The 15,161-nt window shown below is 42.4% G+C and overlaps 1 protein-coding gene across 1 annotated transcript; it reads left to right on the top strand.

Moving 5' to 3' along the window:
• The first annotated feature begins 1,016 nt into the window (after positions 1-1,016).
• On the top strand, positions 1,017-14,413 carry RFC4 (replication factor C subunit 4). Its single transcript, XM_009941802.2, has 10 exons — positions 1,017-1,338; positions 1,926-2,004; positions 6,483-6,562; positions 7,751-7,870; positions 8,761-8,904; positions 9,198-9,318; positions 9,770-9,895; positions 11,538-11,618; positions 13,403-13,519; positions 14,194-14,413. The coding sequence occupies exons 1-10, from the start codon at positions 1,214-1,216 to the stop codon at positions 14,287-14,289; spliced, it is 1,089 nt and encodes a 362-aa protein (XP_009940104.1). The 5' UTR covers positions 1,017-1,213; the 3' UTR covers positions 14,290-14,413.
• Positions 14,414-15,161: the final 748 nt, after the last annotated feature.

The raw sequence follows: 15,161 nt of genomic DNA, 5'->3' as shown, positions 1-15,161 counted from the left end.
GAATGATGTATTTTCAGCCTATATTCTTTCCCGCATCTCCCTTTCCAAAGACTGCTCATCTGTTGCCATAGAGACCATTTCCAATCCACTCTTTTCTCTTGCACAGGTTCTATTCTGGGTGATCGCTACCTCGGCTGCCCAGGCTGCTCCAGCTGTGCCTTGTGCCCAGGAGTAGCCAAGGGGAAGTGGTAGAGCAGAACATCTGCAACCACACCATATACAACTGCTGGTAGCAAAATTGCTTTATTTTTCTATCCACAAAACTAGTACATAATTGGGAGCATAAGCTGTAGCTACCCAGTGCATGAAAATAATGTGGGCGTGCATCACGACTGCCTCATCTACTGGGATGCTTTTTTGTCCTTTAAAGGGAACTGTCACACCAATCACACCCCTCATTTTTTTTCCTGGCTTTGCTGTAATGGAGATCATTGAGAATAACGGGAAAACAAAGCTTCGGTTTCACTGGTAGCTTTCGCACGAACAACCCCGCGCCTGTACGCCTGGGGGAGCTGCTCGCATGGCAACACCAAGGGCCGGAGGAGGTTTGGGCAGCGATGACCGCAGAACCGCGCATAGCCAGGGGCAGCCGGAGCAGGACAGGGCTGCGACAGACTCCGGCTTCCCGGGGTTTCACCTCCAGAGACCCCCGGGACGCAGCGCAGGCGCCAGGCCCCAGGGCCGCCACGGCTCCCACCTCCTGACAGGAGAGGCCGCTCCTCCGCTCGCTTTCGGCGCTGCTTTTGTACAGCCGGGATTTTCTTTCTCCCCGCTTGCTGGGAAAGGGGCATTTGGGCGGGATGGCGGGGCGGGGGGCGGGGCTTGGGGGCACCGGCCGCCGGGGCTGCCCTGAAGGGGCGCGCGGCGCGGCCACGGCGCCCTGAGGCAACGCCGCCGCGCGCCGTCCCCAGCGCGCGCACCCCTCGCCCCCCCCTCTTCCCGCTCAGAAACCGGAGCATGCGCAGCGCTGCCGGCGGGCTCCGTGCGGCGCTCGGCTCCGAGGCGTGACGTCAGCGTCGCGCGGCGCGGCCGAGCTCTGTGGTTGGCCCTCGGCAGGCGGAAGCGGTCCCGCTCTAGGCCGGTCGCGCGTTGGCGGGAAGGGGTCGGCGGGGCCTGCGGTGCGGTGGGCTCGCTTGCTCCCGCGCTGGCGTTGCGCGCGGCCCCTGCTCGGCCTGAGGCGGGTAGGCCGTGAGGCGACGGCCCGGCCGGGGCCATGCAGGCCTTCCTCAAAGGCCCGTCTTCCATCAGCGCCAAGCCCTCCGCTGCCAAGGAGAAGGGCGCGGCCGGGAGCAGCGGGGAGGGCAAGAGGCTCAAACCCATCCCCTGGGTGGAGAAATAGTAAGGGCTGTTCTGGGGCAGCGGGGTCGCTGGCTGGGGTGGCAGCGGCCTGTCGGGGTGTGTGAGTGTGTGTGTGGAAGAGGGAGTGGGTGCATAGCGAGGGGGCTCCACCCGGGAGAACAGCTTTAGCTCTTGCAGTTACGGGGGAAAGTCAGCGCTGTGAACCGCTACAAGAGCCCGTTGTTGGTACTGAGCAGCAGATGCCTCCCTTGCCCGTGTCAAGCGGTGCGGTTTTGTCACTGTGGCTCGGTGCAGAAGTGCGTTAAATGCTTCGTTTTTGAGAAGCTTTAATCAGCTCACAAAGTGGTAAAGTCTTGCAGTCTGCAATACAGTTCTGCTTCTAAAAACAGCTCAGGCTGGTGTTTACAACAGAACTAGACAGGCGGCTTCCTGAGAAATTAGATCACTTCAGTAATACAGACCAGAGGCATCAGACAGATTTACTGTTACGATTTTGGCCTCTACAAAATTAGCTGTAATTCTTCAGTACCCAATGTAATCAGAAAGGAAAGTGTTGTTTTTCTCAGTTCAATTCTCTTCTGAAACTCTGCTAGCTAATAAATTGCATTTAATGTCTTTCTGTTTAGTCGCCCCAAAAATGTGGATGAAGTCGCCTTCCAGGATGAAGTTGTCACTGTGCTGAAAAAGTCCTTGGAAGGTGCTGATGTGAGTGTAATAGTGACATCTACCCCATCACTATGTTTAGGCAGAAACTTTAGCCAGTGGTAATGAAAACTTCTCTTTTCTAATTCAGCAATGATCATTTTTACAGTGGTACTTTACAAACAAGCCAAGTGGCTTCCTTGTAGTGTGCTGTGGTACATGTGTAAAATCTGTGATGTTTCCAGCCCTCTAAACATTGTAAAATGGTCAGTTCTGTGATGCAGTTTGGAATTTTTCTGGAAAAGCGTAATTGGTAAATTTCTTGTTAATAGCTTCAAATCTGGAAAGGCTTTTGTTGTGCCCACACTACTGTTCAGCTAGTATGGGGGAAGTTTAAGTTATAAGTGCCAGGTCTAGCACTTGGTGATCCCCAAACTTTTTGGGTTAAAGTTTCCAAGTTAAGTCTCTTTGGCTTTGAGAAGCTGAGTATGACAATCTCACTAACTTCACTGCAGTGTTGGCATCTGTGACCTAAGAATCTAAAGGGGATGAGCAGAGCATTTTCAATTGCTTTTGTTTACATGTGCGTTTGCTTTTGGATAAAAAATTAGTAAGTATTGAGTATGAATGATGGTTATTTCCTCCAAACCAGGTGATGGGGAGGTGGATTGACTGAAGGGAGAAATAAAATAGGTAGCCAAGAGATGGCTGTGCTTTCTTGCAGATCTGGACAGTTCCTTCCTTTGTACTTGCTAGCTCCACATTTCACGTGGAAGGGTCATTCTTGTGCTCCAAAAGCTGTTTCTGTTTTCATGGACTGCTAATGCCAGCTGAAGTGGTTGGTGGTGGTTCTGAAAATGACCTGTGTGATATGACTCTCTGCTCACCAGGAGCTAAAAGGAACTATTTGGACTTTTCAGAGTTTTATGCAAGAAGCCTTTCACTTATGTGCTCTGGTGCACAATATGCACAGGTGGTCTTTGGTGTTTGAAAAATTTATCTTATGACAGTTTCCTCTGCAGTTCTGGTTTTGACTAATGTGCGTCATTTTCTACCTGAAAATATTAATTTAATCAGAACTTGCAAAAGCACAAGTACTTTATTTGTTCGAGCATAGGGAGCCAAAATGAAGCTGGTATGACAGAACTGGGACAGACTTGTAGAATTCCTTTCTTTAGTTCGTGTCTCCAGATTCATTTTACTTTGAGAATGCTGTTGTAACGTGATCTTGTCGTGTAATGTTGTGCCCATAGAAATCTGAGTTTCAATAGCGGTGCTGCTATATTATAGTATTTGTACAGTTGAAGTAATTAGTAAGGAACTATTAACAGCTAAGGAAAAGTGAGGTGCTGCCACCTATTCTGTCTGGATGTATCAGTCATGTAACATCGCTTAGGTGATGGGTTATGAAGTTCTATTTTGAGCAACAGCTATGTAAAACCTTGCAGCTTCTAGACCAGCAATGTTTCTCAGATTATGAGCCTAGTACACTTGTGTTGACTTTTTACTTCCTGAGTTGAAAAGACAAATTACAACTTTTGCTTATGGTTACAGGCTTTGTATTTTGCCATAGCTACCCAAACTCAGCAAGGCATCTAAGAACAAAGTTATGCAAGTACTTCAAAATATTTGACACTGTTAAAATCCGGACATTTTCGTTGGTTCTTGAAAGGACTCATTCTGTCAAAAAGGCAAAAGTGTAATTTAAATTCTGAGGTGGCTGGTACTTATTTCAGAAGTTCTTATTGAGTTTGGAGATCTGGGGAGATGAAAGAAACAGCTGTGACAACACTGTAGGTTTGTGTCATGTGCTTTATTTAAACCTTAGTGTTGAAAATGGAGAGCCAGTCCTTTGTTGATTGGTCTGTAAGTATTTGTGGGCCTCGGTTTGGGAGCTGCGAAGTCCCTGGGGTATCTCTATCTGTAATAGCAAGCATCTGTTGTATTAGAAACTGGGGAGACCAGAGTCCAAGTGTTAGAACTGGAGAAATTTATTTCTGTCTGCCAGGACTGTTGATTCGTTGTTGCTTTTTGCAAAGAAACTGACAAGTGTCGTAGTATTCTGTAATTTACATTTACTTGATGATATCTTAATGACTGAAAAGAGAGTTAGGTGTAGGATTATCATTGCAATTTACATCCTCATTTGTGCTGAAACTTCCAGAAAAGGACTTGGGGTTTGCACTATGTGTGGTAACTTTCCTATAAGCAGCATGATGCCTGTAGGTATCCTGCTTACCCCTGGCAAGCGTGGAAAAACAGATAACCAGATCAGGTTGCAGTCTGTTTAAAAATACTGCCACAGTTACATAAAGGATTAGGCTGTGCTTGGTGAAAAAGTAGTGTAAATATTGGTGATAACTTCAGTGTGAAGCCAGCATAAATGAGGTTGAAACAGGAACAGCAGTAAAATATGCGTTTAATGGAATTAGGAAACAGGTTCTTATTAAAACTTTTTACCTGCTAATGCTTGTTTTGAGAACTAGTAGAGTGTGAATTAGCACAGAGGCATGAAATTATGAATCTCCATGAAAATGTCTACCCTTGCAGTGTGCTAACCTAACATGGTTGTTGGTGAATTTTCAGCTGTAATTCAGTAAAGATTTCTTCTCCCTGGAGCTTTCCTAAAAGATACAGGGGCATAATAATGTTGTGGTATCTAATTAAACTTGAAAAAAAGTTTGTTAGTACTGAATGGTGTTTACGTTTTAATAAGTAGGGAAACAAGCAAGGAATGATTGGCAGAAAGAGCAAGTAAAACTTGAAATGGGTTTCTTTACTGTTATATTGTTAGAAGACTGAAATTCTTCTATCTATACTTTTACAGTACATACACAGTTGAATCTATTGTCTTAGTTGTTAAAATGGGATGCTTGTAACCAAACTGGTCTATTTAATTTTCTGATTATGGATTGTTGTACTCTTGCATTTTTCTCTGCTCTTTGGATGTCTTTGGTTTTGCTGTTCCCATTCTGTCTGCATTGCTTGCTATATTCAGCAAAACCCCCTCTAATTTTAGTTGACTCTTTTTAAAAATGGAACATTTATTAAGGGCTCGAAATCAAGTCAGACTGAGAGGTTTGTCTTTTTGCTATTGATTGGAGGGGACTCTTGGATTCTTGTTCTAAGAATGTACAACTGGAACATCCCCTACTGTCAAAACCAGCAGTTTTAAAGTGCAGCCTGGTAATTTGTAAGAGGGATTATTTGAAATAGTAGTACAGAAAGCCATCAATCCTATGCTAATTAGAAAACCTCTTGATTTCAGCCAAAATTTAGTCATGGCTATCTTATACAAATTTGGTTTATGCCAACTTTGTTTTTTGTCCCTGTGTTGCTCTGATATATTTATGGAGATCAGTCATATTCCCTCTCAGCTTTTGCTTTGCTGAGCTAACTAAATCAAACTCTTTAAAAAAGTTACTTCTCATAAGACAGACTTTTCACTGCGCTAATCACCTTTCCCAGTTTGTATTCATCATCCTTGATTAAGGGTGACCTGAACTGTGTGTAGCTTTCCAGATGAAGTCTTATTAGCATGTTATTATTAGTAATTTTCCATCTGTATTGAAACTGCACATCCTAGGACCACCGTGTTACACAGGCTTATACAGTTCCTCTGACTGACAGACGAAACAAAGCCAGCTTCTATTTTATTCCAGACATCTAGCAGATATTTAGTTATATTCTCATATTGTGAGATTTTATGCTCTGTGCTGCTAGATGTCATGCTTTATTATTACTGTGGTCTTTGCTGTGCTGCTTTGATCTTCCTGTGTGAGCATATTTCTTTAATGCATTCCTATTTTTCATGCTGAGGTTTTTAGTTAAATTATTTGAAAGATCAGTTAACCTAATTTCTTTAAGAAATGCCACTGGTCTCCTCTGCTGAAAAATCCTGGATGGATGTAGAAATTGGCCAGCGCTATGCATTCCAGTCAGTCATTGCAAGCATCTCTGCAATTAGTGTTAAGGTATGTCTGCATTGCACTCATTGCAATATAGTGCAGGCATTCACAAGCTACCTTGTACTTACTGCAGTGGAGTTAATGGCAGCACAGAATTCTCAGCATGGCTTGAGAAGGCAGTTTGGGGAGCTGAGAAAGTACAGGAGAGTTAACCTGTGCCAGATTTTGTCATAGCTTCACTGCTAGTAGTATCCGGATTGTGTGAAGGGCATCCTTGGATAAATTTGCCTGTCGCTGCAGTCATAACAGTAAGTTCTGTACGCTTTAGTGATCTTAGACATGACCTGGAGACAATACATAAAAATAAAATATAAATTGAAGTATCAGTTTTGATAGAACATGTGGTGGTGCTGCCAAATAATGGCTTGTTCCTGCTGTGTTGTGAACAGCAACAGTTTGTCCTCCTTTAGAGCACTATGTGCAATGATCTAGAAGTGAAAGACTTTCTCTTATTTACCAGGAGGAGTAGATAGTTTCTGTTCTATTAGGTGCTCAGGTTTTCAGCAGGTTTTCCTGTTTGTGGTTTGTTTTGTTTATCTGTTTTTTTTTAAAAACAGTGCCTTGCTGTTTCAGCTTCCCAATCTGTTGTTCTATGGCCCACCTGGAACTGGAAAGACTTCCACTATTTTAGCAGCTGCTAGAGAGCTCTATGGGTAAGCTGGAATCAAGTTGCTTTGGTTGATTTGGTGTAATCAGTTATCATGTGTTCTAATCATATGAGAGAGTGCCTCTGGTCATTGCCTGTTCTTACGTAGCTTCTAGGTCTTTTTCAGGAATGTCTTCACATTCTAATTCAGCTCTAACGTGAGATTTCTTTCTCATTTGTCCTGTCACAAGTTGTTGATTTCTGCTACCAAGCTAGACTTACAACATGTGAGAGTAGCAGCCATGTAATCCTATAGCAAAAAGTATGAAAAATGGCTTGTATATGCCTTGCTGAACTTTGTAAAGGAATTCCAATTTTAATGGTATGTTCATCAGGTTGTTAGCTACACATAGATCTCAGAGCACTTCATAAAATGTCTGAATTGTAATCTTTCCATTATGCACCACTGAATTGTGTCTGGAAGTAATATTGGGAGTGAGGCTAAAATTCAGCGTGTGTACGTTCATCAACTCACTTGTAACACTTGGGAGTTTTTGAGTAGTGAATTTAGTGACCCATAAGAAAAAAATGGATGAGAAGGAGGCTTGATGTTATGAGCAAATCTAATTTTACTTTAGTCCCTTCCCCTGCCCCCCATCATTATCTTTAATTTTTGGCTCATGTTGTTTTTTGGAAAGATCCACTTGTAGTTTGATAGGAGGAAGACAACTCCATGTTGTATGTCCATTTGAATTCTCAGAACTTAAAATCCACTGTTGTTTTTTTTTTAATCAGAGGTGCTGCTGTATAGTGCTGGTGTTACATACGGCCTGTATTATAATTTCTAGATACTTCTTTCTGGTAGTACTGCAATGGCAGAGCACTGCTGGTGTCTGTATCTGGGAACTTTTCTTGTTTTTCCATGTTGCTCACAGCAGATAAGTAGAAAGGCACATAATACAGTGCTCTGAACTTTCAAAGCCAGCTTCCTACTTTTTTTTTCCTGGATAACTGATGTAATTTTGTAGTTCACTGTTGTCTACAGTCTAGAAGGCAATTGTAAAAGTAGCTAATGGAAATTCATACCTAACATTTAATGATCTCAATTTAACTGTCTTTTAACAAAGTACGCTATTTAGTAATGCTGGCAAAAATAATACCTGCCATTCGAAAAGGCCAGAAGGACTGTTCATACACTTTATAATGTATCATTACAAGAGTTAGTAGCTAACATGATGTAATAAAAAATTTGCAGGCCTGAATTATTCCGGCAAAGAGTCCTTGAGTTAAATGCTTCTGATGAGCGTGGAATACAAGTGATTCGGGAAAAAGTGAAGGCTTTTGCTCAGCTAACTGCATCTGGAAGCCGTTCAGAGTAAGTGCTGGATCAATGCTGGCTCTCTTTAGTGGACTTTCTTGCTTAGGACAAAGCATGTGGTGGTTTTTGTTTAACTTTATAAATCTAATGTAAATGGTGGGTCAGCATTGCCCAGAAGTTTGAAACACACACAAAGTCCTTTGGCTAAGCTTTGGCTTCGTGTAATTTCATGCTGAAAGTTTGAATACCTGGGAGGAACTTTTACTAGAGCTGTTAGAATTGGAGACTGAGGCAGACAGGGAAAATCCCAGAAGACCAAGGCTTCTGGATTTGATCATATGTCGTTGCCTTTGCAAACGTTGTCTGACTACCATAGAAAAGCTTCTTTGGGTAAATTGTGGTGGAAGTTACTTCTCTAGTACCTCTAATCTGCAGCATCTCATACAAGAAGGGTGCTAGTTTATAAGATGCTAACAAGATCCTGGTGTTAGGTGGTGAGAAGCCCTGTGCAGGTGAAGCCGTATGTGTGGAAAAAAACTGTGGAAAGTAGCAGAAGAAACTGCGAGCTAGGACTATCTGCCAGGAAATGGTCTTGTGTACTGAAATGAGTCTGTCACAGTGTTCTTTAAAGTTCTGGGAATCAGGAGGCCTGTAAAGATAAGAGCTGCATTAGTTGTTAAAAGAAGCAGCTTAAAGCAAGAGTGCGTATTTTAGAGGACTTTTGCAGTATTCAATGTCAGTCTTTCTATGGGAACTCAGTCCCCACCTTTATTACAAATATTAGATCTTTGTTTAAAAATAATAAACAAGATTGAACTTCTGAATATGTTCTATCTTATTGGGTATAAATACTTGAGTAAAATATGACTTGCTATTTGCAGTGATTTTTTTTTTAATTTAGTCTATACATTGCATGTCGCATGGATAACAGTTTTCATATTTTTCAGTGGTAAAGTCTGTCCTCCTTTTAAAATTGTAATCCTGGATGAAGCAGACTCAATGACTTCAGCAGCCCAGGCAGCCTTAAGACGCACAATGGAAAAAGAATCTAAAACAACACGTTTTTGCCTTATTTGTAATTACATCAGCAGGTATGTATGGAATTTGTTGCTTGTTTGGACTTGTTGCTTTTCCTGTTCTGTACTCCTTTCTTTTTTTCCCCCCCTTCTTCACTGCGAGCTTGATACCTAGTTTTCATAGTGTTGAGTTAATGTGGATGTAACTATGTGAACACAAGACTGAAAGCAATGTTTAGGTATCGACTTTTGTTTTTACAGTGTTGCAGTTTTAAGGTTATGCTGCCCTTTTCTGCCTTGGGTAGCTTTGTCTGTGTGAACCTGACCCATGCACTCATTTATCAAGCACTTACCTTCCTTTCTTTCAGAATAATTGAGCCTTTAACATCTCGATGCTCCAAATTCCGCTTCAAGCCTTTGTCAGATAAAATCCAACAGCAGAGGCTATTGGAGGTTTCTGAGAAGGAACATGTGAAAATCAGTAGTGAGGTAACTTCATGGTTGCCAAGGAATTTTATTGCTTAATCCAGTGCATAATTGCATTACAGTGAAAGGGGCTAAATCAGCATACTTTTCCAGACTGCTCAATTGCATTAAATACAATGTATAAACTCCCTTAGATATTATTCTCCTTCTGTAGATGGGATGAATTTGAAGAGTATTCCTAAAACCAGAGAAATGTCCACCAGAGAAAACTGAAGCAAAACTGTAGGGCTTTTTGTTCTGTGCTGAGCATGCTTGCATAAAACCATGCTTCATTCTGAAATTGCCAGCATTAATATTAGTGGAGAGGTTGCTTTGTAACTTGTGCGTTGTGCTTATCTGTGACAATCTGCTTTGGGCACTATGTGATGTTTTAAAATAAATATGCTGAGAAGGTGTACTGGATTTTAAATAACAGTGAACATATAACTTGGCATTTCCTAACATTATTTTTCAGGCAGTATCTTACCTTGTTAAAGTGTCAGAAGGGGACTTGAGAAAAGCAATTACTTTTCTTCAAAGTGCCACTCGTCTTATGGGCGGGAAAGAGATCACAGAGAAGATAGTCACTGAAATTGCTGGGGTAAGCTGTGCTTTACAGTTTCTCCTGGAAATAGTCTGAAAAGCATTTGTGTAGTAAGCGTAATTGCTACCTGTATCTACCTTTGCTCAAAGTTTGATTAAAAATTGGTTTATACCCATTAGTATTGCAATATTGTACCGATACACTATCCACCAGAATTTTATAGATTGCCTGCTTCTGTATGCCTATTACATGCTAAGTTTCTAGGAACTTATTCTGCAAGTCAAGGAAAACTGTAAAATAGTCTTATAATTCAAACTGAATTTGAAGTATGCTGCCCATGAACGCAAAATGTGTTGCCTTTTGTGGGACAGTAGACTAGAATGTCTTTTTGGTGCTTTTTTATGCCTCTGTGTGTGTTTGTGCAGGTGTGTGTATGTAAGTGTAGATCACTGCAAAATACGGCTTGGAAACACCACAGGGGAATGACTTTCAGTGGCAGCTCATTTTCAGCTTAACGTTCAGAGAGACAGTGTCTCTTCAAGGATCTGCGTGGGATCTTCCTTTTTAACAAAACACAAGTGATTTCTTCTGGAATGACAGATAACACTAACAGGGACAGGAGAAGCCTGAGAGGAAATGCATTTAATAAAACTTATGTGAAGGTGTTCCTATAGCAACAAAACACCCCCTAAAGCAAGAAATGTAAGATTAGGAGTGGAGGAGCTGAAAAATAAATGGGCTTTAATGATGGACACACTTCCCTTCAAGGGGCTGCCATCATAGCTAATTGTAAGGGTTGTGAGGTTTTCAGTTTGATGGAACCAGAGGCAGTTGCTACTACGCATGTTTTACAGACCAGTTTTAAACAATTTTCGTGGTGAACTCTCTCAGTTTTGTGCATCTAGCTGTGGAAAAGAGCTGGATATCACTTACAGATGTCTGTAAATCACAGTTTCTAGGAAACCTGGCAGAAGTTGACTGTAGTGATAGGAAAGAGAAGCATGAAGTGTCATGATTGAGTAATGCTTGTTTAAGCCAAAGGAACCCAACTTTATATTTTCACAAATACTTCAAGTTGTTGGTGGTACGTAACTTTGAGACCCTGGAGTGACCTTAGTACAACAGATTAATACAGAAGCTTTAAAACCAAACTGTCCAGACACTCAACTGACAGGAATGACAATGAGTAGAGGGGAGAAAGTGGGCAGTGCTTCCCTGTTCAGAGCTAGTGGCATCTGTCAACTTTTTTCTTCTGATTGATTGTCTGATCTTGTTGCATTGGGTGCTTTGTGTATGTCCTTGGTGCGTCACTGGAGAGAAAACTGCTTTACTGTTTTGCTTAGGTGTAGAATGGTACAGAAAGCACTGGCTGATCTAATTGTTGAAGTAGGTCCTTCATTTAGTCAGTGTCCTGAGTAAGTGATTGTGTGTTGGATTTGTGAAGGTAACTGATGATTCACTTGCATCCTATAGTTTTTATTTTAGTATTACCAATATAGGACAAATATTACAGCCTAGCTCTCACTCTTAAAGTTTAGCTAGTCTGTCTTACGTGCTTGCTTGAAAGTGATTGGGTGTGTAGAGGAATGAAATGCTAAAATGGCCTCCTTCATAAACAGTTTCTATCTGTTACTGTAAGCATCAACTTCAGTTTTAAGTTTACAAAGTTGAAATGAAGAAACGTAACTTCTTGTTACAGGTCATCCCTAAAGAAACAACTGAGGAACTGCTATCTGTCTGCCAGAGTGGTTCATTTGAGAAGCTGGAAACACTGGCAAAGGTAGGGTCGGTCCCCTTAGTGCTTTAGCCTGATGTTTTTGTGGGCCGCTGCCCTGTGAATCCTTTCTTGCTGGGCTGCAGCTGAAGAACGTTTGGCCTCGGGTCAGTCAGGATGCACATGTTGGGAAGCCTGTCTTTTACCAGTTAGTCTTCTGATCTGTCCCTGCTGAGGAAGAGCGGTCAAAGCTGCAAGTAAGATTCCTTGCCAGTGTGACTCTGGCTTTCTCCCGAGTTAAACCGATGACACGTGGAGCTGTTAGGCTGAATCAGGCAGAGCAGGAATTCCTAGCGAGGCACTTAGCTCAGGCCTTAGAAGTGTGTCTTCAGCGGGCTGGACTAGTCTCTGGAATAGTCACCTTCTTGGTTACACGGCGGCTGTGTTAGATGAGAATTATCTGAATAAGGCTGTAATAAGTCTTCAGTTTGAAAATATTTTTTGTTAATCTTACAGTACACTAGTGAGTAAGTTTGTCTTACAAACTGCCGTGACTTAAAATAGATCTCACTGGAGAAGGCACAAGCTACTGCTTTATAGAGGTGGATTTATTTTCTGTAATGCAGAAAAGGTTCTTACTTTCTTTGATGAATGGGAAATTCCTAATCTCATGAGTTTAGAGGAGGCTCAGACAGTCTTGAACTGGGTTTTAAATCGAGGAGTTGTGCCTGACAGAGGGGAGCATGCCATAGCACCGTTCTCCCTTCCAGGGAAATTCTCCATGCCTGTATGAAAAAAGCCAGTATTGGTCAGCCTTCCGCTTTTTACTTGGCTGAGCCTCATCGGATCGTTTTGGCAGGACCTCTGGTTTAGAGTCTGGATTTATTCTCACATAAACTTGCAGCAAGTCTTAGAATTGTTGTGCCAGGATTGTGTAGGTGTCACTGCCTTACACTTTCACATTTACTTAACAAGATGTCTAATATGTGTTGATCTTAAGAGGTGATGATATGGATTTTCTAAATCCTTAGAGCTGGTAGAGTCTTTCATCAGACCATGATCTCATCTAATGCAGTAGTTTGGAACTGTTGTCCAGTTTCTGGAGTAGGTGGGGGTTTGTTTCCAATGCTAGTGCTCGATATGCAGTTGACATGATTTGAATGCATACTTCTGTAAAGCACGGGGATGTGTTTTGCTGTACAGAAAAATAAGGTTGCACCAACTCTTCTATTTTGATAAACTTATCTCTGCCTAAATGACTCCATGGAATGCTGTTCTCAATATTTGCTGGTTTGGTAACTGGGCACTACTTGATTTTTTTTAAAAAAGTTATCTTGAGTTGCCATGGTTTTTATTGTATTAAAAAAGTTTTGGCCTTACAGATCTTTCCATGCCTGAGGCTAGCAACTACCAGATGAAGAAAATAAATCAAAGTAGGTGGCACTTTAAAATCTGAAGGCTGTGAAAGTGCCACATGATGCTGTGGACACTAAGCTTTCCTAATTTTAGAATAAGATCGGACAGGTTCAGTGGAGGTTGTGAAATGATTAAAGTGTCTCTAGCTGGCACAGTCCCCAAGATGTAAATTCTCAGAAGCTGGAAGAATATTTGAGCAAAACTATTGCTGTGTGCCTGCCGTGCTCTTGCAGTCTTTCCTAGGTGCTCACTTCAATCACGGTCAGGCAAGATGCTCGACTACACACAAATGACTCACTCAGCTTCTCAAATTTTGACGTTCTATAATAAATTTCAGTAGTCTTTCAGTTCAGACAGAATTTTTCAGATTGGTTTTCTGGTTTGTGGTGTTTCTGCTGCTGAATTATTTCCATTTTCCTCCATCCCTGACACAGAATCTCATAAATGAAGGGTATGCTGTTGCTCAGCTGGTAAACCAGCTGCATGATACTGTTGTTGAGAGCGAAGATTACAGTGACAAGCAGAAATCTGTCATAGTCGAGAAACTTGCGGTAAGTTGGTAACTTGAGTTAAAATCTCCGTTGATTAATTTTTTGTTTTACTCTCTCTATCCCAGTAAGTATACATATTTGTGGTTCTGAATGTTTCTTGGTAGAACCTATGTTTTTGCCCTGAGAAGTTTCATGAGAAGCCATATTATATTGTTCTAGTGGAGCTCAAGCAAGAGGGTTGTGAGTTTGCTTGTTTTGTTTTTTAATGTAAATTGAGAGGGAAAATTAACACCAAATTTTAAAGTCAGTGCTTAAATTGGGAACTGCAAGATGCAAGCTTTTGTTCTGGTGTGTAAAATATGCCTTTTCAAAAAAAGAGTTAATGAACTTGGTAAATTTTGACAAAGAAGACAAGATGGCTGTGGTGGAAGTTTTGCTGAGCTCCCTGGAGAAGGCAGATAGTGTTGGTGACCTGCAGAGTGATGCTCCTAGCAGTTGGTTGCCATGCAAATGGTGCATCCCCTCCTGCATATACACTGTTGTGTCTTGGCCTCCTCAACAAGATGGCAGCCAACGAGGTAATTCTTCCCAGCTTGGTGCGATGGGGGTGATGCATGGCCGCTGGAGGAGTTGTTGCCAGACTTTGTCTTGGTGTTCCCTGCTCTAAGCCAAGAGATGGCCGACTTCACCACCACCATTTTGAGAGGGTTTTACCTTCTCTTCTCCGTTTGCAGGAAGTAGACAAATGCCTGGCAGATGGCGCTGACGAGTACTTGCAGCTGGTGAGTCTCTGCGCCCTTGTGATGCAGCAGCTAACGCAGAACACTTAACTCCAGCAGCGGCTGGCAGCAGACTAGAGCAGAGCAGCTTTTTGTCTCGTGGATGGCTGAGGTTCTCGGAGCAGGGACCTGTGTACTTTTTCTACTGGTCTGGGTTTGTTGGGTTTTTTTTCAATAAAAGGACTGCTCGGCAGTTGGAAAAGCTCATGGTGGAATATTTGATTCTATTTTTTCCACTAGCTTAAAGACATCTGGCTGCTGAGGGACCAGTAATGCTCCTGCTTTGCCATGATTTGTGGTAGGCTTACACATGGGGAAGCAAACGTATCAAAAACACGTACTGTGCTTGGTCATCATCATGTGAAGGCTGAGAAAGGAAGGATGAGTTGTTCCTTTCAGATGATGACGATTTGTTTTGAAAGTCTGAATTTGGCAAGACTATCTCCTTACTGGACACAGGACTTTGGGGTGAACCCTGCTCCTGAGCTTTTAAAGCTGTTACCAGTATAAAGAACACAGTGTTTAGTGGTGGCTGAGCATCTCTGCGGTAGTCTGGGACCCACTCCTTTCCTAGACCCTCCCCTGACCACCTTGTGGAGTCTGTTTACTTGGGAGCAGAGTTCCTTGTGCTGCCCCACCTTCCCAAGCACAGGGAAAAGGCCTTGGGCTGGCATGGGGCTTTCTAATCAAGTCAGTACTGATGACTAAGTGAGCCATTTCCTACTCTGATGAAAGGGTGTTCAATCTTAAAATCACATGTCCATCACCCACAAGCTGTTTCACATGGGGACAGCCTCTGGCACATCAAGCTTGGTATTTACTAGTCCAAGGTACTACTCCAAAAAGAGCCCCTGCAGCTACTGACAAAAGCTGAGAACAGCATAGAAGCCCAGCAACTGCTGGAGGGCAGGAGGCCTGGACAC

Source organism: Opisthocomus hoazin, chromosome 4, assembly GCF_030867145.1.
Source record: "Opisthocomus hoazin isolate bOpiHoa1 chromosome 4, bOpiHoa1.hap1, whole genome shotgun sequence".
NCBI classification, from domain to species: domain Eukaryota; kingdom Metazoa; phylum Chordata; class Aves; order Opisthocomiformes; family Opisthocomidae; genus Opisthocomus; species Opisthocomus hoazin.
This window is presented reverse-complemented; position numbering and strand designations above follow the sequence as displayed.